General features: G+C 38.8%; 1 protein-coding gene across 1 annotated transcript in view; it reads right to left on the bottom strand.

Annotated features, from left to right (window-relative positions):
- Positions 1–20,226, bottom strand: part of LOC134590658 (tyrosine-protein phosphatase non-receptor type 22-like) — a 149,539-nt gene that overhangs the window by 47,954 nt on the left and 81,359 nt on the right. Inside the window, exons 3-11 of the mRNA XM_063444421.1 lie at positions 19,715–19,791; positions 16,629–16,724; positions 13,280–13,318; positions 10,410–10,481; positions 10,251–10,310; positions 9,280–9,422; positions 5,932–5,998; positions 4,505–4,582; positions 2,873–2,965 (exon numbers count right to left, since the gene is read on the bottom strand). Coding sequence (XP_063300491.1) covers positions 2,873–2,965; positions 4,505–4,582; positions 5,932–5,998; positions 9,280–9,422; positions 10,251–10,310; positions 10,410–10,481; positions 13,280–13,318; positions 16,629–16,724; positions 19,715–19,791 — 725 coding nt within the window. The remainder of the gene's footprint in view (positions 1–2,872; positions 2,966–4,504; positions 4,583–5,931; positions 5,999–9,279; positions 9,423–10,250; positions 10,311–10,409; positions 10,482–13,279; positions 13,319–16,628; positions 16,725–19,714; positions 19,792–20,226) is intronic.

Here is a 20,226-nt window from a genome sequence, read left to right as displayed (position 1 = left end):
CATTCAGCCGGTCGCATAGGAAAGCATTTACAATGCTTTCCTATGGACGCTTGCGTGCTCTCACTGTGATTTTCACAGTGAGAATCACGCAAGCGCCTCTAGCGGCTTTCAATGAGACAGCCACTAGAGGATTTGGAGGCTGGATTAACCCTTATTATAAACATAGCAGTTTCTCTGAAACTGCTATGTTTATAAAAAAAAAGGGTTAATCCTAGAGGTACCTGGCACCCAGACCACTTCATTAAGCTGAAGTCGTCTGGGTGCCTAGAGTGGTCCTTTAACCAATTTATAAACATAGCAGTTTCTCTGAAACTGCTATGTTTATAAAAAATTGGGTTAACCCTAGCTGGACCTGGCACCCAGACCACTTCATTAAGCTGAAGTGGTCTGGGTGCCTAGAGTGGTCCTTTAAATCAGAATGAGTATCTCTTAAATCCTAGGTGCAGAAAAGCACTATACTGTTAGACTGCAAGATGATACAGAATTGCAATGTAATTATAACATAAGATCATCCAAACAGTGTGTCAGAAGGAAAGGAGAAACAGTATCCGTACTACAGTGTAGTTTAAATCGAATATAATGTAGAGGCAATACTAGTTCCAAGGCAAATGCTGGGTCTGACTATACTCTGTGCAGACAAGCTGCCGTGGGAATAGCTGTATAGTTGATAAACACACCTCAATCATTTGTCTGGAAAAAACCTAATGTGGACCAAATAAAAGTAAAAAATATAGCCCAGGTTATTATAGATATCGGACCAGCAAAAAAGGAAGAGATAGTCCTGTCTAAATATATTGCTGATCTGACCTGAACTAGCTAGTAATAATGTAGCTAATACTAGAAAGAGTACGGTTTTAGTGAAAAGAATATCTTACTATAATTCCTAACCGTAAGTAGGCTAGAGATAATTACCCCAAACTAAGTAAATAACAAGTAGCTAAACTAGAGCATCCGAAACGGATAAGTCTAAGCAATACTGAGCTTCTAGTATCCGACGTCTAACTATCAGAGTGAACTAATCTGTCGCTACAATAGCAGAGTGTCCAACCTCGAGACGCCTGAGACTAGAGGAATATAACCAAATCCTGAAAACACATAAAATGCTCACTACAATCAGTTAAGTAAAGTAATCTAGCGCTACTAGTATAACAAGCTACAGAAAGAAAAAGCCCCGACGCGCGTTTCGCCCATGAGCGGCTTTTCAAGGGGTGAATGATGCCCTCGTATGTTCAGTTTAAATAAGGCGCCAAACGACCTGATTGGTTAATGGGAGGAGCTACACAATGTATGTGCCGGTTAACTTCTTCAGACCCATAGTTGGACACAGATATCATAGATGAATAATTACAAGATTAAATGCTATACAAAGTTGATCAAAATGGTGTAAAATGAATAAAGAATAATGAGAAATGAAAAAGCAGACAATCATTAACAAGATCTCGATTCGAAATATCAAGTAATAATTCAAAATTATTTATAGTTGATACATGAATACTGAATAGTGTATAATGTAAACATGAGTATATTATAACCTACGTAAACCTACAGATAAATACAAAGAGATAGATCTTGCACGCTTGATAGCTCATGTGAGTGGCTGCTGGTATAGCGTGCCCATAGCTATAAGTAGGTAATTGTAAAACTTATAGCATAAATAGTTATTTTTTGTGTATGGAGGGTGCTGCACATCCCAAAGTACCACACGAGTGGAACTAGTGCACTGTTCAAATGATATCACAAAAAAACAGATACACCCAGATATACAGGTCCATAAAGAAATAAGGGGTCTGAAAATTTTTTTTAGGTTAAGAGATAATGTAGAATCTCAAGTAATTGTAATAAAATCATACACGGTCTAGAAATCTATAAATGATTAAACAAAATCACGATAAAGATTAGTGCCATCAGATAATATTCTGACATTATTTATGAATGAAGGGGGTGTAATTATATTCTTCATTCAGACCACAAGGTGTCAGTGTCTTAAATTTATAGATCCATTGTGACTCGTTTTGTAATAAGAGTCTATTTGTATTTCCCTTTCTTGGGTTAGGAAGAATTTTTTTTAATTGCTTGAAATTTCAAGCAATCTACCATGCCACTGTGGAAGTTCTGAATGTGTCTAGCAATCGGAGTAGGAGTGATGGTATTTTTAATTGAACCAATGTGTTGCAAAATTCTACGCCTGAATTGCTGAAAGGTCTTTCCGATGTGCTGCAACCCACAATAGCATGTTATCAAGTAGATGACATTAGTAGTGCTGCAGTTGATAAGGGCATTGGTATGGACCTTTATCTTGGAGCAATTTGATTTGGTGAATTTAGATGGTAAAATGTATTTACATGCTTTCCTTGTAGTCATACCCTTCATACCGTCAGTTGGAGCTCTGATAGGCTTAAACCAGACAGCAGCCAATTATAGTTGCCCATTGCTGCTCATGCTAATACTTCCTCATTCGCCATAGCAGCACAGAGGGGAGGGGCTGCTGAGGACTCTAATTTAGCATTAAAACATAAAAATATGAAAAACTGTTAAATGCTGAATGAAATTATGGAACTTGGAAACTCCGGACACTATAATCAGTTTAATGAAATGAAGCAGATACAGTGCCTTCAGTGTCCTTTTAACCCCTTAAGGACCAAACTTCTGTAATAAAAGGGAATCATGACATGTCACACATGTCATGTGTCCTTAAGGGGTTAATGCCGAACCAACAATATTTACAAAACAGTAGCTGAGTTGGAAAAAGTGTCCCCTTCAGTTGAATTGTACATGTCTTTACCACATTAGCTATTACAAACTAAACTTTGTCATTTGTTAAGCCACTACAACAAGCATTGTTCATAGGCCACTTGGTAACATTGATACTCACTTCTTGCTGTGCATAGATGTGTGCATCATCTAGCCTCTCAAGTTCTTTCTTGAATAGTTGGATCACTGCATTGTAGACAAGCTCATATTGTTCCTATGCAAAATGAAAAGCAATATATTGTCGAAAACCCAAAGTATTTAATTCACATGTAGAGGCTTTATACTTATAAAGGAGCTGTCTATTGTGCATGTTAACTAAATATCTTAAAGGTTACTACTTTTTGCTTAGCATTTTCTTCTGTTGTGGTGTCAAGAGCCCATAAGGCCCAGTTGTCTTGGTGGCACCACTACTATTTAGGGAAACAGGTTTTTACTTTATCATCTGTGAATATTTCACCACAGCAAACACTGCAACAGTGCTTACAGGAATCAAAAAACGGAACTGTCACAACTAAAATATGATATTTCCTCTTTAAATGAAAACACTTTTTTTTCTTTGTAGTAACACATTGACCATGAAGAATTTATCAAAGTGACTAAAAAACTTCAGTGGTGTAATAATAATTATAGTATCAATAAAATAATAATAATAATAATAATAATAATAATAAATAGCTATTCTCCTGCATGTGTCTACTGTGCAACTGTTACCAAGTTAAATGGAATAACTGTGGAGTAGATTCCCATATGATTTGATGCTATTAAATTTTGTTATTATTATATATTATTATATTATTTTTCTATCCTATATAAATTTACAAAATATTCAGGGTAATTCACTAAAGTGAGAATTTTGAGAATTCAAAGAGAATGGTAGCTAAGCTGGAAGGATAGATGACTGAGAGTGTTTTGGTCTTAAATTTGAAATTCCCTTTGAGTTCCTACAATTTTTTCTTTAGTACCCTGTTACTACTTTTTGTTTTATGTAAAAAAAAATGCCAATACTGTCAGGTTAATGCACAATGACAACAGTCACTCATTTGTTTGCAGTATTAGAAAACATCTGTATAGAATAAGGAGACTGAGAGAAAATGTTCTAAAAAAGTGTTCCAAAAATAATTACTGGGTTCAGTGTAACAATCCTAGTCAGGAGGACTCAATGAGCTTCCATGTTTGATGCATTGCATGGGTATCAGGAGGACATAACCACACTCAGTGGACATGTTGGAATGTTGATGAGTGCATCATTGAAAATGGGCAGCAGTATATCGGTGGTAATGGCATGACAACCTCTCAGAATGCAAGCAACTGTGCTGATATCAGAAGTTGGCAGGAATAGGCTTTCAGTTAACAGTTTCTAATATTTCTTTTGATACACCTCCTATAACCTGTTGCATTACCTGTCATGATTACTCTTTCCCTAATGCCTACTGCTGAGGCTTTCTGGGTGTACCACCATTTTCTAGATCTAATTGTCTTTACATGTCTATTTCTGATTGCTCATCCAATACTACGGAAACCAACACAGACCAACACAGATGTGTAAACCTAGCCTGTTACTACTATTAACAAATGGTGCAGTATATAAGAATGCCATACAATCGTTTCATTATATGCCTTATATGAGTTTTACTTCTTGCTCTGTGGTAATAAAAGTTGGAATGTAATCTCATACACAACAAAAATAAAGAATTCTAAAAAGAAAAAAAGAAAATGTCAGAAATGCCAAAATCTACACTAATGCCAAACATACCTTAGTCTGGACCAATGAAGATCTCTGAGTTCTCATTTCATGTATGATGCCATATATACTAAAGTTCATTGGTATAATCTAATTACAAAAGAAACATTAGCACAATATTAGGATACAGAATTACTGAGCAGATTTATCAAAGCCAGAACATCATACTAATGTAGATCAATGGAATACCTTTCCACAACTCTTTTATTTTATTTATCTATAGATGAAATAACCAAAGATCCTTATCATTGTAATATATCATATAAATGCATATTGAATTCAACCTAGTAAGTGGATGTAAGAGCAATCACAGCATGCATTCCTAATGTATTTAACTGGCCAAGATTGATAAATATGACCTTTCCTATACAGAAAGGTCAACCATCCTTTACATCAATAATTATCACATGGCACACTGGAGGGGATCAATTGAGGAATTACATGTTTGTATCTATGCTAAAAAACAAACAAACAATAGATTAAAATGGGGCACAGTAAGAACTAAATGATAGCCAGAGGTGGACGTAACTTTCCAGTAAAGAGAGGGAAAATTAAGTTGTGCCATGAATGAGAAACAAGAAATATAGATATATGCCCTTAAAAAAAGAAAACATTCTACGTTCATAATCTATGCAAAAGAATAGCAATATAGTTTTTTTTCTTGGATTATTTTTGTTATTATAGTAGAATACTATGTCCCCAGACCAGTGGTGTATTTTGGATTTGCGCTGCCCTAGGCACGACTAAATTCGGGCACCCCAAAATCAAATTTGCTCCCCTCCCCAATTCGTGTCAAGGCCACTTTTTTGACTGACAGACACATGCCCTCATTGATACATGCACTGATATACACTCACTGACAGATACATAGTCATTGGCACACACAGTTTAACCAACACACAAGTTGACTGACTGACACTCACTCTCAGGTACACATAAAATTACATACACACACTGACACACACTCACAGTCACATCCATTCTCAATGAAAGACACATACTTTCACTCAGTCACAGACACACACTGACAGCTACACTCACTCACAGTAAGGTGGACAGCCCCAGAACAGAGGCAAACAATGCATTTGTCTGGGAGCTTGGGGTGGCCTTTTTTGGCGCTCCCCCCCCCCCCCCGAAAGTGCCGCCCTAGGCAAATGCCTTGTTTGCCTTGTGGTAAATACATCCCTGCCCCAGACACTATACAGTAGTTTGATATCCTTTTTAAGGAATTCTACATTTGAAAGCACAGGAATATATATAAATAGTTGCTTTGTATCGTTGTGCAGGAGTTTTCTGCCCATAATCAAGAAAAACACAGTCAGGTTAGAGCACTTGTTGAACAGATGATCTCTTAATATGACTTCTGATTTTGTTCTACCTCTAACAGACTTAGTAGTGCAAACCGATCACTACTACAGATCACAAACTGGAAGTCGTACCTTATCTTTTAGAAGTCTCCAGATATAATCTATTGCACAAAGAACTCCGGTCCTTCCACACCCAGCACTGAAATAAAGAGTCATGGTTTGGAAAGGTTAATAATCATGTGCCTGTAGAGCTTATCCTAGCTATGGTTACTATGCTATAACTATCCAGTTATATACATGAATGCATCTATTGATTGAATATATATTCTACAGACAAGGCATATAACCAACATCTATATTACATCCCTAAACCCCTTCTTGCTAACCATAATAGCAGATCTCAGAAATGGAACTCAGAGTAAAGTGAGTGTCTTAGATTTTCTCTCCCAGTGTATGATGATCTTGAGGGTCAATTGTTTTGACAGATCCCATTTACTATACCATGTGAATTCATTTTGACAGATCCCTTTCATCTAAACCCCTTGTGCTAGCACTTTATTTATATTTAATGCATTATTATTATTATTATTATTATTATTATTATTATTATTATTATTGCCATTTATATAGCGCCAACAGATTTTGTAGCGCTTTACAATATTTTGAGAGGGGGGATGTAACAATAAATAAGACAATTACAAGAAAACTTACAGGAATAATAGGTTGAAGAGGACCCTGCTCAAATGAGCTTACAGTCTATAGGAGGTGGGGTATTAGAAACATTAGGATAGGAAATATCAAGTAGGAGTGAAGCAGAGCTGGAGGAGAGAGCAAAGCACTATCCCATAGGAGAGCAAGAGACAGGTATGTAAGGGAGAGATTACTCTGGGAGGCCATACGCTTTCCTGAAGAGATGGGTTTTAAGGCCCTTCTTAAATGATTGAAGACTAGGGGAGAGTCTGATGGCAGTAGGCAAGTTATTCCATAGGAGAGGAGCCGCCCGTGGTCCTGCAAGCGTGAGTTGGCCGTACGGGTGCGAGCAGCAGTCAGGAGGTGGTCGCGGGCAGAGCGGAGGGTACGAGGAGGGGCATACCTCTGGATCAGTGAAGAGATACAAGAGGGGCTGGAATTGTTCAGTGCTTTAAATGTATGGGTTAGCACTTTGAATTGACTCCTATAGGATACAGGGAGCCAATGTAAGGACTGGCAGAGGGGCGAGGTGTGAGAGGACCGACTGGATAGGAAAATCAGTCTAGCTGCAGCATTCATTACAGACTGTAGCGGGGCAGTACGGCTTTTGGGGAGACCAATCAGGAGAGGGTTACAGTAATCCATGCGGGAAATTACTAGAGCATGGACAAGCTCCTTGGTAGCATCTTGCGTAAGAAAGGGGCGGATGCGGGCTATGTTTTTGAGTTGGAACCTACAGGACTTGGCAACAAACTGGATGTGAGACTCAAAGGTGAGACCAGAGTCAAGTATGACGCCAAGACAGCGCGCTTGTAGGGATGGACTTATGAGGATATCACTGACTTGAAGGGAGAGTGAGAGAGGAGGATCAGTATTAGGAGGAGGAAAGACAAGGAGTTCAGTTTTAGAGAGGTTAAGTTTGAGAAAGCGTGACGACATCCAATCAGAGATGGAAGAGAGGCAAGCAGTGACACGTTGCAGGACGGCCGGGGAGAGGTCCGGTGAGGAGAGGTATATCTGAGTGTCATCAGCGTACAGGTGGTAGTTGAATCCAAAAGAGGCAATAAGTTTTCCAAGAGAGGCAGTATAAAGAGAAAATAGAAGGGGACCAAGGACAGAGCCTTGGGGAACTCCAACCAAGACAGGGCGAGGGGAGGAGGTATCCTTGGAAAAGGAGACACTAAATGAGCGTTGGGAGAGATAGGAGGAAAACCAAGAGAGGACAGAGTCACAGAGACCGAGTGATTGAAGAGTTTGAAGGAGGAGAGCATGATCAACTGTGTCAAAGGCAGCAGAGAGGTCAAGGAGAATTAATACGGAGTAGTGACCTTTGGATTTAGCGGAGATTAGGTCATTAGTCACTTTGATAAGAGCGGTCTCAGTAGAGTGGAGAGGGCGGAAGCCAGACTGAAGAGGGTCAAGGAGAGAGTTGGAATTAAGGAAGTTAGACACGCATTGTTACCTATTATTAATCTAGCATATGTCTAGAGATTCCATTTTGCGTCACGATGCCTATTTTGTATTTATGTATTATGCGTTATGGCACAGTGATGCCAGGACTGGATTATCAAGTACAGAAAATTGAATAGTTTGTATCCAAACAAATTGACGAATGTGTGTTATGCCCCATAATTACATGATTACAATGGTAGCTCGGTTTACAAACGCATCACCAGCTTGAAGTGTCGACCCCTGGTGTGGAGCGATGTCCAGAGGCTGGTACGAAGCTGGTCAAAGAATGCTTGGGTGTGCCTGGGCGGTTTGGCGGGGGTGTTTTGTGTCGCCACCTTGCGTGGGCCCCTAGAGGCTTGTATGTTTGTGGGCTTGGTCATTTGTTTGAGCCGCTGTGTGGGGGTAGTCGTCCCCAGCGAGGACCGGGATATCCCCCGCCGGTCCAGAGGTGGGGGGTAGCAGGGTAGCATCCGTGTGAAACTTGTGAGCAGATCCCGTGCCGGGAGATCGTCCGCTTCCCCCAGGCCTCAGACTCCGCTCTAGTGTAGGCCGCATGGCCGGTTTAGGTGCTCCGTCCATTTGTCGATGCGGGACAGATATCATTCTGTTCCTTATGTGGTCCTGTTTCAGCTTTTGGGCACCTTGTGCTGCTGGGTTGGTTAGATTAACCAGGGGAATCGTTTTTGCGCTCGCTGGCTTGAGAGCTCTCATGGAGCACGTCAGGCCCCGCCCCTTCTATTTGGTTTTGATATATTTCTTTAGTATCTTGAGAAAGTTCTGGCATTGTGCTCTAATTTAAATTCTTATTTCATAATCGCTATAAATTACTTTATTAAGTTATAAACAATTGTAATATATAATTTAATAAAGAGGGTTGGAGATTTGGGTTTAAGGCAATTCATTAGATATTCCATTGGGAAAGTTACAAGCAACACAGATCCAGCACACATTTACACTTTTACACTCACTCTATCACTGGCCTGTCCATGACAAGTATGGGAAAGAAAACTGTCTTCTAAATTAAGCCCATGTGTGTCATTATATATACTGAGACATAAATGACACTACGCTTCAGTTAGTTTCCTTATTTCTTTTTGGAGTACCTTTGTACACTTACCCCATGTAAGACTTTAAGGTGGAGAACTGCCTCTATAATTATATTATTGTCTCCTGATTCTCTCTCTCCCTATATATATATATATATATATATATATATATATATATATATGTATATATATATATATATATATATATATATATATATTTCCTGATGAAGTGAAAATACACAATGTAAGTATCACCTAGCATGACTGTATCATTCTAATGATGGTTTGTTACCTGCAGTGGATACATATTGGGGGACTGTCATCTTGCTGAATGAGTCGTATTTCAGTCATCAAATCCAGAATGTGTTCAACAGAAGAGGGTACATCATGATCGGGCCAATTCTTATAATGAAACTGGTAAACTATTCTTATTTCCTGGATATAAGTGAAAAACAAAGAAAACGTTTATGTTACAGACAACGAAGAGCACAGAGAGTGTGTGGCTCTTCCAAAAATTTACCAAATGAGAAGAGTAGCGTGAAGTGTGACATTGGCACATTTCATCTCAATAACCAACCCTCCCCTAGTACATTTGAGCATGGTCCGAGGAATGTTGCACTGTACAACATATATATATATCATTAACCAGCCCCGGACTCTCATTCTGGGCTAACCTGGCTGCCATTGATTGAGTAAGAGTGCTAGGATGACAAATCCCCAGCACTATTAGCTGAGCACTACTGTTAATTGAATTTGATAATGCAGAACCATTAACAATGCGGCCACAATAGAGATAAACTATGAGTAGTGGGCAGTGCCCTCGTTTTTGGTTTAACAGCAAAAACAAATGTGAGAAAGGCTGAACCTGATGGACGCATGTCTCTTTTCAGCTATGTAACTATGTTACTATATCAAACCCTTCCTAAATGGTTTGACCTCAAACAAAAGAACCGTTTCAGGACACTGAAGCAACAAGTTGCTAAGAGTGCGCCTTAAAACAGTGCTACACCTTTAAAAAGTAATGTAGCAATGCTTTCTTCTTAAACTGTCCTTTAATGGTGTATTCAAAAAAAAATCCCAATGGAAATTGCACAATACACAGTAAGACTGACTGTAAAGGTATGTGAATCTGGATCATCAGTAACTCGATTCTACCAATTAGGAAGTAATTGGTGCTTTCCGAAAACTTGTTCTTCATTTCATTACATTTCAGAAATTGCATTTCATAGTACGTACAGCAGTAAAAATTCCAGACAAACCTACTTTTTGGAATGTGACTAATAGAGTCCTGATGACGTAGTCTGTCTTTTTCTTGTCGTCACTCTACAGAGAAATAATAATAATATTATAATATTTATGCGGAGGTAAAGAGATGTCACCCATGTGTAGAAGAAGAAGCAGAAGAATTGTAAACATACTTACACATTGAATGGAGAATGGTCCAAACTTTAACATTTCAGATCCCACCTCTACCCAGTACCGTTCACACTTTTTCTGGTCAAAATATATCAAAAGAATGGTGTTAATATTTCATAATCTGCGTTTGCATCATCCAACAAAAGATTCCTTTTCAGTCTACGAGTTCTTCAAATGTAATGCTAATAAAAGTGTTTGCAAGGAAGGGTAGTTTGATTTGCTCTTGTTCTGAAATATGCCCTGGATTTTAGATATTTTTACCCAACTCATGGTGCTCAAGTTATCAACCTTAGAAAGGATAGAAGGCTGAGTTGCCTTAGATGAGAATTGAACCTGGGACCCTGGGGTATGAACGGGTACAGGCGTTAGTTGAGCAAATCAATTAATTATCCTGTCCTAGGATACACAAGTCCCTAATTTTTTCAACCAATTTTCTCCTTGGAGGAACTGCCTTACAGTGACTCGTGAACCTAAAATATGTTTCTTTATTTCATAGTATGAGTATTCTGTATATTATGTCTCTACTAACTGCAGTCTGCAAAAGTGTAGAATTCTCAATCATACCAGTTTGCTGATTTATACCAAATGTTGCCATCCTGGATTGTGGATGAGTACTTAAGCACTTTATACTCATTTATATCCATCCCATAATCCATCCCATAATAATCAAAATTCAGTACTATGTAAAGTGCTAACTGCTCAAAGAACCACAAAGGACACGAAACTCTCCCAAATGGAAAGAATTTTATGAAATGTTTTTTCACTAATCTGTTCAGGTTTATGAAATCGCTCTAATATGGTGTAAAAACTTTCGTTTTTTCTTTGCCTTAATTCTACCATTTATTTTTCAGAAATAGCCATTTCAGAAAAAAAGTCTCCAAATTTAGGCAGGCTGAAAAAATAGAAGTGAAACAGAACACTTTTCTGGAGGTAAAAGTGACAAAAACATTGATAAGTTTGTTGTGTTGCCCAAAAATGGTATAGATTCAAAAATAATAGAGTGAAAAATGACAGGTTTGATAAACTCCATAAAAAGGCAAAAAAAGGCACAAAACTCGCACACTTCATGTTCTTCATGTTCTAGAGCAGGGGTAGGCAACCTTTGTGGACCACACCCCATGTAATGCTCTTGCAGCCATAATGCTGGAAAAGCATCATGGGAGGTGTAGTCCAAAAGATCTGGACTGCCGAAGGTTGCCTACGTAACTAGAGTCACTTCCTGTGTGGAGAACATTAGCAGAAAATATAGATCATGTGTTTCCATAGGTGAGTGTGAGGAGAATGCAATGGGATGCCAGTTCCGAAATGTATACCAGATAGCTATTGCTCAGATCACAAGATAATTGAGAAAAGAAAAGCAAAAGATCTCCAGTGAGGTTTATTAGTTGGTATTCAAAGAGATTGAGAAGTCATTTCCTCAAAAAAAAACTTTCTTGTGCATACTTACAGTAATAAAGCTGATAAAAAGGACAAAGGCAGAGGGGCTAAACCCAGAAAGAACTGTCTTAACCGTTTTCACGTGTAACTGTGTGTTACTAAACAGCTGCTGTTCACTTGCACAGTATAGTGTGTTCAAAAACAAAATAGAAAGCTTTATAACTTTTGTAAGTATTAAAGGAACACTATATTCAACTGATGTGGTGTCCCTGTCACCTTTACTCTGCAATTTAACCCCTTAAGGACACATGACATGTGTGACATGTCATGATTCCCTTTTATTCCAGAAGTTTGGTCCTTAAGGGGTTAAAACAATGTAGTTTTTGAGAAAATGTAATGAATGCATTGCAGGGTTAATTCCTTCACTAGAGCTGCTTACACTGTGCTGACTGAGTAAAACTTCCCCAAGGGATGGTTTGAATACATGCATGGCAGTTGTTGCACATGTGCATGAGGGCCCCAATGCTCCTCTATGAGGAGTAAAACAGGGTTTTATGTTTTTCTATGCCAAACGGGGACACACACACACGCCTATTTTATATGTTGTATGTTGCAAATTATGGATAATATAAGTTGGAAACAGAGGCAACATTTGGAATAACGGGATATTGCATAATCTTACGATACAGTTTTATAGTATTAACAGAATTATGAAATACAAAGCATCCACTAGTTGCCAGTTTTATGAAGTCTGATGAAGTTTTAATTTATGAAAAAACAAATTTGAACTGTTTGAAATTCACTGAAATTCCACTGCAATGAAAAGGTATCACTAGGGCTAATTTGTTTTATGTATGAGCAATTTTTTGTTGAAAAGTTACAAAAGAGGAAGCTTAAAGGGACACTCCAGGCACCCAGACCACTTTTGACCAGTGGAGTGGTCTGGGTGCCAACGCCCATCACCTTAAACCTGCAAGAGTAATTATTGCAGTTTTTATAAACTGCAATAATTACCTTGCAGGGTTAAGTCCTCCTCAAGTGGCTGCCTATCAGATTCTTAGAACATGAAAAGTGTTTTAAATGACGCTGGACGTCCTCAAGCTATGCATGCATATTGAATAATGCTTTCCCATGGGGAGGTCTAATATGTGCGCGCAGCCATTGCAGACGTCAGCGGAGGAGCATAGGCGCTAGATTCAGGTAAGTCACTTAAGAGGTTTGAACTCCTTCAGCAACAAGGGATGGGGGGTGGGAGAGAGGGGGGCACTGAAGGATCCTGCAGTGCCAGGAAAACGGGTTTGTTTTCCTGGCACTGGAGAGTCCTATTAAAGCCATTTCTGCCACATATTGTTATTTCCCATCGTGATATGGATAAATATCGTCTACTTTATGACATTTCATTCAAGGGAAATAAAATTAACAGAGGACCTTGCAGCCTCTCTGAATCGTTCATCATCTCCATTTTGTACAAAAGTGAAATTCAGGTGATTGACACTTACCTTCCCCATTTCAAATTCCATACAAGCCATGACTATTACCTGTCAATAAAATAAACAAATGATTAATGATTGAATTCAGGTTTTTTTAATCAGACCCATTACCACAGGGGTATAAAATCAAACACCTAGCCATGCAGACTACATTTCTAAACATTTGTGAAAAAAATTGAACATTCTGAAAACCTCATTGAATTCAAATGTGGTACTGTGGTAGGATGCCACCTTCACATCAAGTCAATTTGTGAAATTTTATCCCTGCTAGATATTCCACGGTGAAATATAAGTGGTATTATTGGAAAGTGGATGTGTTTAGGGACACTAGCTACTCTGCCATGAAACAGATGACCATGCAAAGTTACAGCGTTTTAGCTTAACCCCTTCGCTATGCTAGACGGAAATTTTCCGTCATGCTTGTCCTACCGTTAAGGATGCATGATCTAAATTTTTTATCATTTACTAAAGGGGCAGATCGGGAGCACCCGATCGCGCTGTCCCTGCAGCTGCAATTGCTCTGACAGGCTGTCAGAGCGAGCACATGTGCTGTGGGGACTCCTGGTCTGCTTCCTTGCGCTTCCGCGTTCAGTGTGAAGTGCAGGGAGACGGATCAATAGCGATATTCTCCCTGTAAAATATAAAGTAAAATCTCACCCCTTTACCAATTTAAAATTAAAATGAACCCCTTCTCTGCCAATTGATCCAGTGATCAATTGGCAGGGACTGCATTTTACTGTGATCTGATTATTTTTTTTACCCCTGAGGGTTAAGGTTTATTTTTTTTTAACCTCAGGGGCTAAATGTATTTTATTAATTAATTGAAATATTTTAAAATAGTTTCAAAAATGTAATAAGTAAAAAAAAGTTTAAAAGAATAAAAAAATACATTAAAAAATGCTCATTACCACTAAACCTGGAACAAACTAGCTAAAAAAATTTATCCCACTCCAAGGTTCAAAATATGCATTTTGAAATACCCCAGGATATTCTTTAAAAACAATGGTATGCTTTTGTGGGGTAGTTTGAAAAACAAACCAGCTAAACTACTTAAAAATGGAACATGGACACAGCATAAAAAGTTAGAAAAAAAATGAATGGCTGCGTCACAAGTATGACCCTTCAACATCTATAATATACCTGGCAAACATACATACAGGAGTATTCCTATATTCTGACAGCATAGCTGAGCAACCTGTGAAGTGTTATACTGCCATAGCACACATATAGTTTGCAAAATGTACTGTAGTAGCTCACTGTGTCGGTCAACAATGCAGACAAAATGCTTATTACCACTACACTTGGTACAAAATAGCAAAAAATGGTCCTACACATATTATGTAGTCTATAAATAACGACATACAAATTAATTTATTTTTCGTAAGCAGGACATATTATGCACACGCTAATATTGCCAAAACTGTGGAAGAAAATATATATTGTTTTGTTTTTTTCAATTTTTTGCCCTTTTTTTTAAATTAATGAGTATCTATCCATGTATATGTGACATCAAATTAAAGCCCATTTTGTATCATTAGTGCAGAGCACTAGAGTTGTTGACCTGAGGATTTGTTATATACAGTATCTCACAAAAGTGAGTACACCCCTCACATTTCTGTAAATATTTTATATCTTTTCATTTAACAACACTGAAGAAATGACACTCTGCTACAATGTAGTAAGTTTACAGCCTGTAAAACAGTCTAAATTTGCTGTCCTCTCAAAATAACTCAACATACAGCCATTAATGTTAAACCGTTGGCAACAAATGTGAGTACACCCCTAAGTGGAAAAGTCCAAATTGGGCCAAATTAGCCATTTTCCTTCCCCGGTGTCATGTGACTTTTAAGTGTTACAAGGTGTTAAGGTGTGAATGGGGAGCAGGTGTGTTAAGTTTGGTGTTATCGCTCTCACACTCACTCATATACTGGTCACTGGAAGTTCAACATGGCACCTGATGGCAAAGAACTCTCTGAGGATCTGAAAAAAAGAATTGTTGCTCTATATAACAATGGTCTGGGTATAAGAAGATTGCAAAGACACTGAAACTGAGCTGCAGAATGGTGGGCAAGACCATACAGTGGTTTCACAGGACAAGTTCCATTCAGAACAGGCCTCGCCAAGGTCGACCAAAGAAGTTGAGTGCACGTGCTCAGCGTCATATCCAGAGGTTGTCTTTGGGAAATAGACATATGAGTGCTGCCAGCATTGCTGTAGAGGTTGAAGGGGTGGGGGTCAGCCTGTCAGTGCTCAGACCATACACTGCACACTGCATAAAATTGGTCTGCATGGCTGTCGTCTCAGAAGGAAGCTTCTTCTAAAGATGATGCACAAGAAAGCCTGCACACAGTTTGCTGAAGACAAGCAGACTAAGGACATGGATTACTGGAACCATGTCCTGTGGTCTGATGAGATCAAGATAAACTTATTTGGTTCAGATGGTGTCAAGTGTGTGGTAGCAACCAGCTGAGGATTACAAAGACAAGTGTGCCTTGCCTACAGTCAAGCATGGTGGTGGTGTCATGGTCTGGCCCTGCATGAGTGCTGCCGGCACTGTGGAGCTACAGTTCATTGAGGAAACCATTAATGCCAACATGTACTGTGACATACTGAAGCAGAGCATGATCGGAGACTTGGCCTCAGGACAGTTTTCCAACATGATAACGACCCGAAACACACCTCCAGGATGACCACTGCCTTGCTAAAGAAGCTGAAGGTAAAGTTGATGGACTGGCCAAGCATGTCTCCAGACCTAAACCCTATTGAGCACCTGTGGGGCATCCTCAAATGGAAGGTGGGGTAGCGCAAGCTTTCTAACATCCACCAGCTCCATGATGTCGTCATGGATGAGTGGAAGAGGACTTCAGAGGCAACCTGAACTCCATGCCCATGAGGGTTAAGGCAGTGCTGAAAAATAATGGTGGCCACACAAAATATTGACACTTTGGGCCCAATTTGTACATTTCCACTTAGGGGTGTACTCACTTTTGTTGCCAAGGGTTTAGACATTAATGAGAGGACACCAGATTTACACTGTTTTACAGGCTGTACACTTACTGCTTTACGTTGTAGCAGAGTATCATTTCTTCAGTGTTGTCACATAAAAAAGGATATAATATAATATTTACAAAAATGTGAGGGGTGTACTCACAAAGGGTTTGCAAATTTTGGGCCAATTGAGAAGCTGGAAAATTAACTATTTGTGAAGTCTCCCGCCCCAACCTCCCTGAATTTTTTTATCTAAAATTTGCAATTTCCAAACCACTTTCACCCTTTTACCATTAATGCACCTGGTACAGTTACCATTATATTATTCTGTTTCATGCAACTCTATGTTTAGAAACAATAACGGTCTTACCTCAACCTTATATTCCCAGATCATCCTCCAGAAGTCAATTACAGTACCCGGCAAGGGACCTTGAGTGGCAATGTATGCTTTAGGGTAATACACTCCCTGCAATAAAGCATTTTATGGTGAGTCAGTTATATAGAATGCGAACCTGTAAACTTAACAACTCTAAAGATTGTCAGCTTGGTCAGTCTAATTGATAGTGATCAATATGATTACCATCATCTGGTAAGCATGTAAGGGTAGGAGTGTTACAGTTAAAGTGATCCTATAGTGCCAGGAAAACAAAGCCGTTTTCCTGGCACTATATGGTTAATGGTTCCCCCCCTACCTCGTGCCCCTGTCCTGTGGGGCTGAATGGGTTAAAATCCCTTCAGCCACTTACCTGAATCCAGCACCGATGTCCCTCAGCACTGAGTCGGGCTCCGCCCATGCTCCTCGACGGGGGAATTCTAATGTGCATGCGCGGCAATCGTCACGCGCACATTAAACCTCCCCATAGGAAAGCATTATTTAATGCTTTCCTATAGGGAAAATCTGACTCTGGAGGACGCCCAGTGTCAGATAACGGACCAAAAGTCTGTTTGGATTCCGGAAGCATCCCGAGTGGCTGTCTGGCAGACAATATATATCAAAACAAAAAAACTACTTACCTTCTTACAACTCCAAGATAAATTCCGCTTGTTACATATATAACACTTCGTTTACCACCAAATCTAGTTTTGTAATATCTTTCATTAGCCATATGACTGACAATGGGACTCATTCTGTTTATACCCTCACAAAATAACTAAATTTAGTTAAATTTGAGTTATTTATATTTACGAAAGGCAAATATAGTTGGAATGCATATATTTAATCTCTAATGCTACAGGGTTAACATCAGCAATTCTTATGCGCCAATACTATATAAAATTAATAATAAAAAAAAAAATTGCAAAACAAATTCACTACTTTTTGCATGTGAACCTACAGGAATATAATGATATATATTTTAATAACTTAATAAATGTTTTTATAGTGAGGGTATATTGAACTCTTCTACGGAGCCAACCCTTTTTCAAATGGAGCTAGCCATCTATCATAATGATACTAACTGTAGATTTTTCTAATAATATCTTGTATTTACAGTTGCAAGAAAAAGTATGTGAACCCTTTGGAATGATATGGATTTCTGCACAAATTGGTCATAAAATGTGATCTGATCATCATCTAAGTCACAACAATAGACAATCACAGTCTGCTTAAACTAATAATACACAAAGAATGAAATGTTTCCATGTTTTTATTGAACACACCATGTAAACATTCACAGTGCAGGTGGAAAAAGTATGTGAACCCTTGGATTTAATAACTGGTTGACCCTCCTTTGGCAGCAATAACTTCAACCAAACGTTTCCTGTAGTTGCAGATCAGACGTGCACAACGGTCAGGAGTAATTCTTGACCATTCTTCTTTACAGAACTGTTTCAGTTCAGCAATATTTTTGGGATGTCTGGTGTGAATCGCTTTCTTGAGGTCATGCCACAGCATCTCAATCGGGTTGAGGTCAGGACTCTGACTGGGCCACTTCAGAAGGCGTATTTTCTTCTGTTTAAGCCATTCTGTTGTTGATTTACTTCTATGCTTTGGGTCATTGTCCTGTTGCAACATCCATCTTCTGTTGAGCTTCAGCTGGTAGACAGATGGCCTTAAGTTCTCCTACAAAATGTCTTGATAAAATTGGGAATTCATTTTTCCTTCGATGAAAGCAATCCGTCCAGGCCCTGACACATCAAAGCAGCCCCATACCATGATGCCCCAACCACCATACTTCACAGTTGGGATGAGGTTTTGATGTTGGTGTGCTGTGCCTCTTTTTTGCAACACATAGTGTTCTGTGTTTCTTCCAAACAACTCAACTTTGGTTTCATCTGTCCCCAGAATATTTTGCCAGTACTGCTGTGGAACATCCAGGTGCTCTTGTGCAAACTGTAAACGTGGAGCAATGTTTTGTTTGGACAGCAGTGGCTTCCTCTGTGGTATCCTCCCATGAAATCCATTCTTGTTTAGTGTTTTACGTATTGTAGATTCGCTAACAGGGATATTAGCATTTGCCAGTGACTTTTGTAAGTTGACACTCTAGGATTCTTCTTCACCTCATTGAGCAGTCTGCGCTGTGCTCTTGCAGTCATCTTTACAGGACGGCCACTCCTAGGGAGAGTAGCAACAGTGCTGAAATTTCTCCATTTATAGACAATTTGTCTTACCGTGGACTGATGAACAGCAAGGCTTTTGGAGATACTTTTTGTATAACCCTTTCCAGCTTTATGCAAGTCAACAATTCTTAATCGTAGGTCTTCTGAGAGCTCTTTTGTGCGAGGCATCATTCACATCAGGCAATGCTTCTTGTGAAAAGCAAATCCAGAACTGGTGTGTGTTTTTTATAGGGCAGGGCAGCTGTAACCAACACCTCCAATCTCATCTCATTGATTGGACTCCCGTTGGCTGACATCTCACTCCAATTAGCTCTTGGAGATGTCATTAGTCTAGGGGTTCACATACTTTTTCCACCTGCACTGTGAATGTTTACATGGTGCGTTCAATAAAAACATGTCAACATTTCATTCTTTGTGTGTTATTAGTTTTAACAGACTGTGATTTTCTATTGTTGTGACTTAGATGATGATCAGATAACATTTTATGACCAATTTGTGCAGAAATCCATATCATTCCAAAGGGTTCACATACTTTTTCTTGCAACTGTAAATTTTTCGGTATCTGCTTGAAAATATTGTTCAACTGTGGCCAATTATGAACTGTGAATATGAGCATTCGATTTTCATATTCATCATTTAATTCTAGACTTTTTTTTATAATCTGGACTGGGGTATTCCATTTTTAATTGAATAACCCAGAGTGTGTTATTCCACAGTGTCTACTAAACATCAAAGGTTCTTCTCAGTTCAGAACATGTGCTAGGCTTAATGAGAAACAGTAAGACAGAATGTATGCATCTGTCAATGTAGTGACTCACAATACGTCAACTTAGTGTGCCTGTATCTTGATTTAGTGAAACTACTTTTTTTTCCTCTTATGTAGAAATAAACATTTACCTTGATAAAATTGGCATTGATGTAATCCGAATCTTCATCTGACGTTATCAGTGATAGTTCCACTCGGCTGTGGTCAACTGACGAAAGCAAAGAAACATGGTTTCATTCCGTAAATTAGACAAACATTCTGATTTCATTCAAAGATACATCATCATTTATAATAATCAGTACTAATGACTATGCTAACTATTAGTATTAGGAGTAAACAAACAAAAAAAAATCAATGATTCTGTGCGCCAGCTGGATTATCAGAGGTTTTGTCCGTTATACCATGGTAGGTGCTTCATGAGTCATACAGGAAATCACTATGTCGGTATTGTGATTTCCTGTATCCCTAAACAACTGTCTATACAAAATGTAATGTCTTCTCCTTATTTTGTATGTTTGAGAGGGATCTTGATTTGAAACACATTTAGAACAAGGCTTCTGATGGTATTTCTTTCTTAATATTCTTATTAGTAAAAGGGGATAGGTGGCAAACTTAGCATGCAAATTTACAATACAATGTAAAG

This window comes from Pelobates fuscus, chromosome 1, assembly GCF_036172605.1.
Source record: "Pelobates fuscus isolate aPelFus1 chromosome 1, aPelFus1.pri, whole genome shotgun sequence".
In the NCBI taxonomy this organism is placed as follows: domain Eukaryota; kingdom Metazoa; phylum Chordata; class Amphibia; order Anura; family Pelobatidae; genus Pelobates; species Pelobates fuscus.
This window is presented reverse-complemented; position numbering and strand designations above follow the sequence as displayed.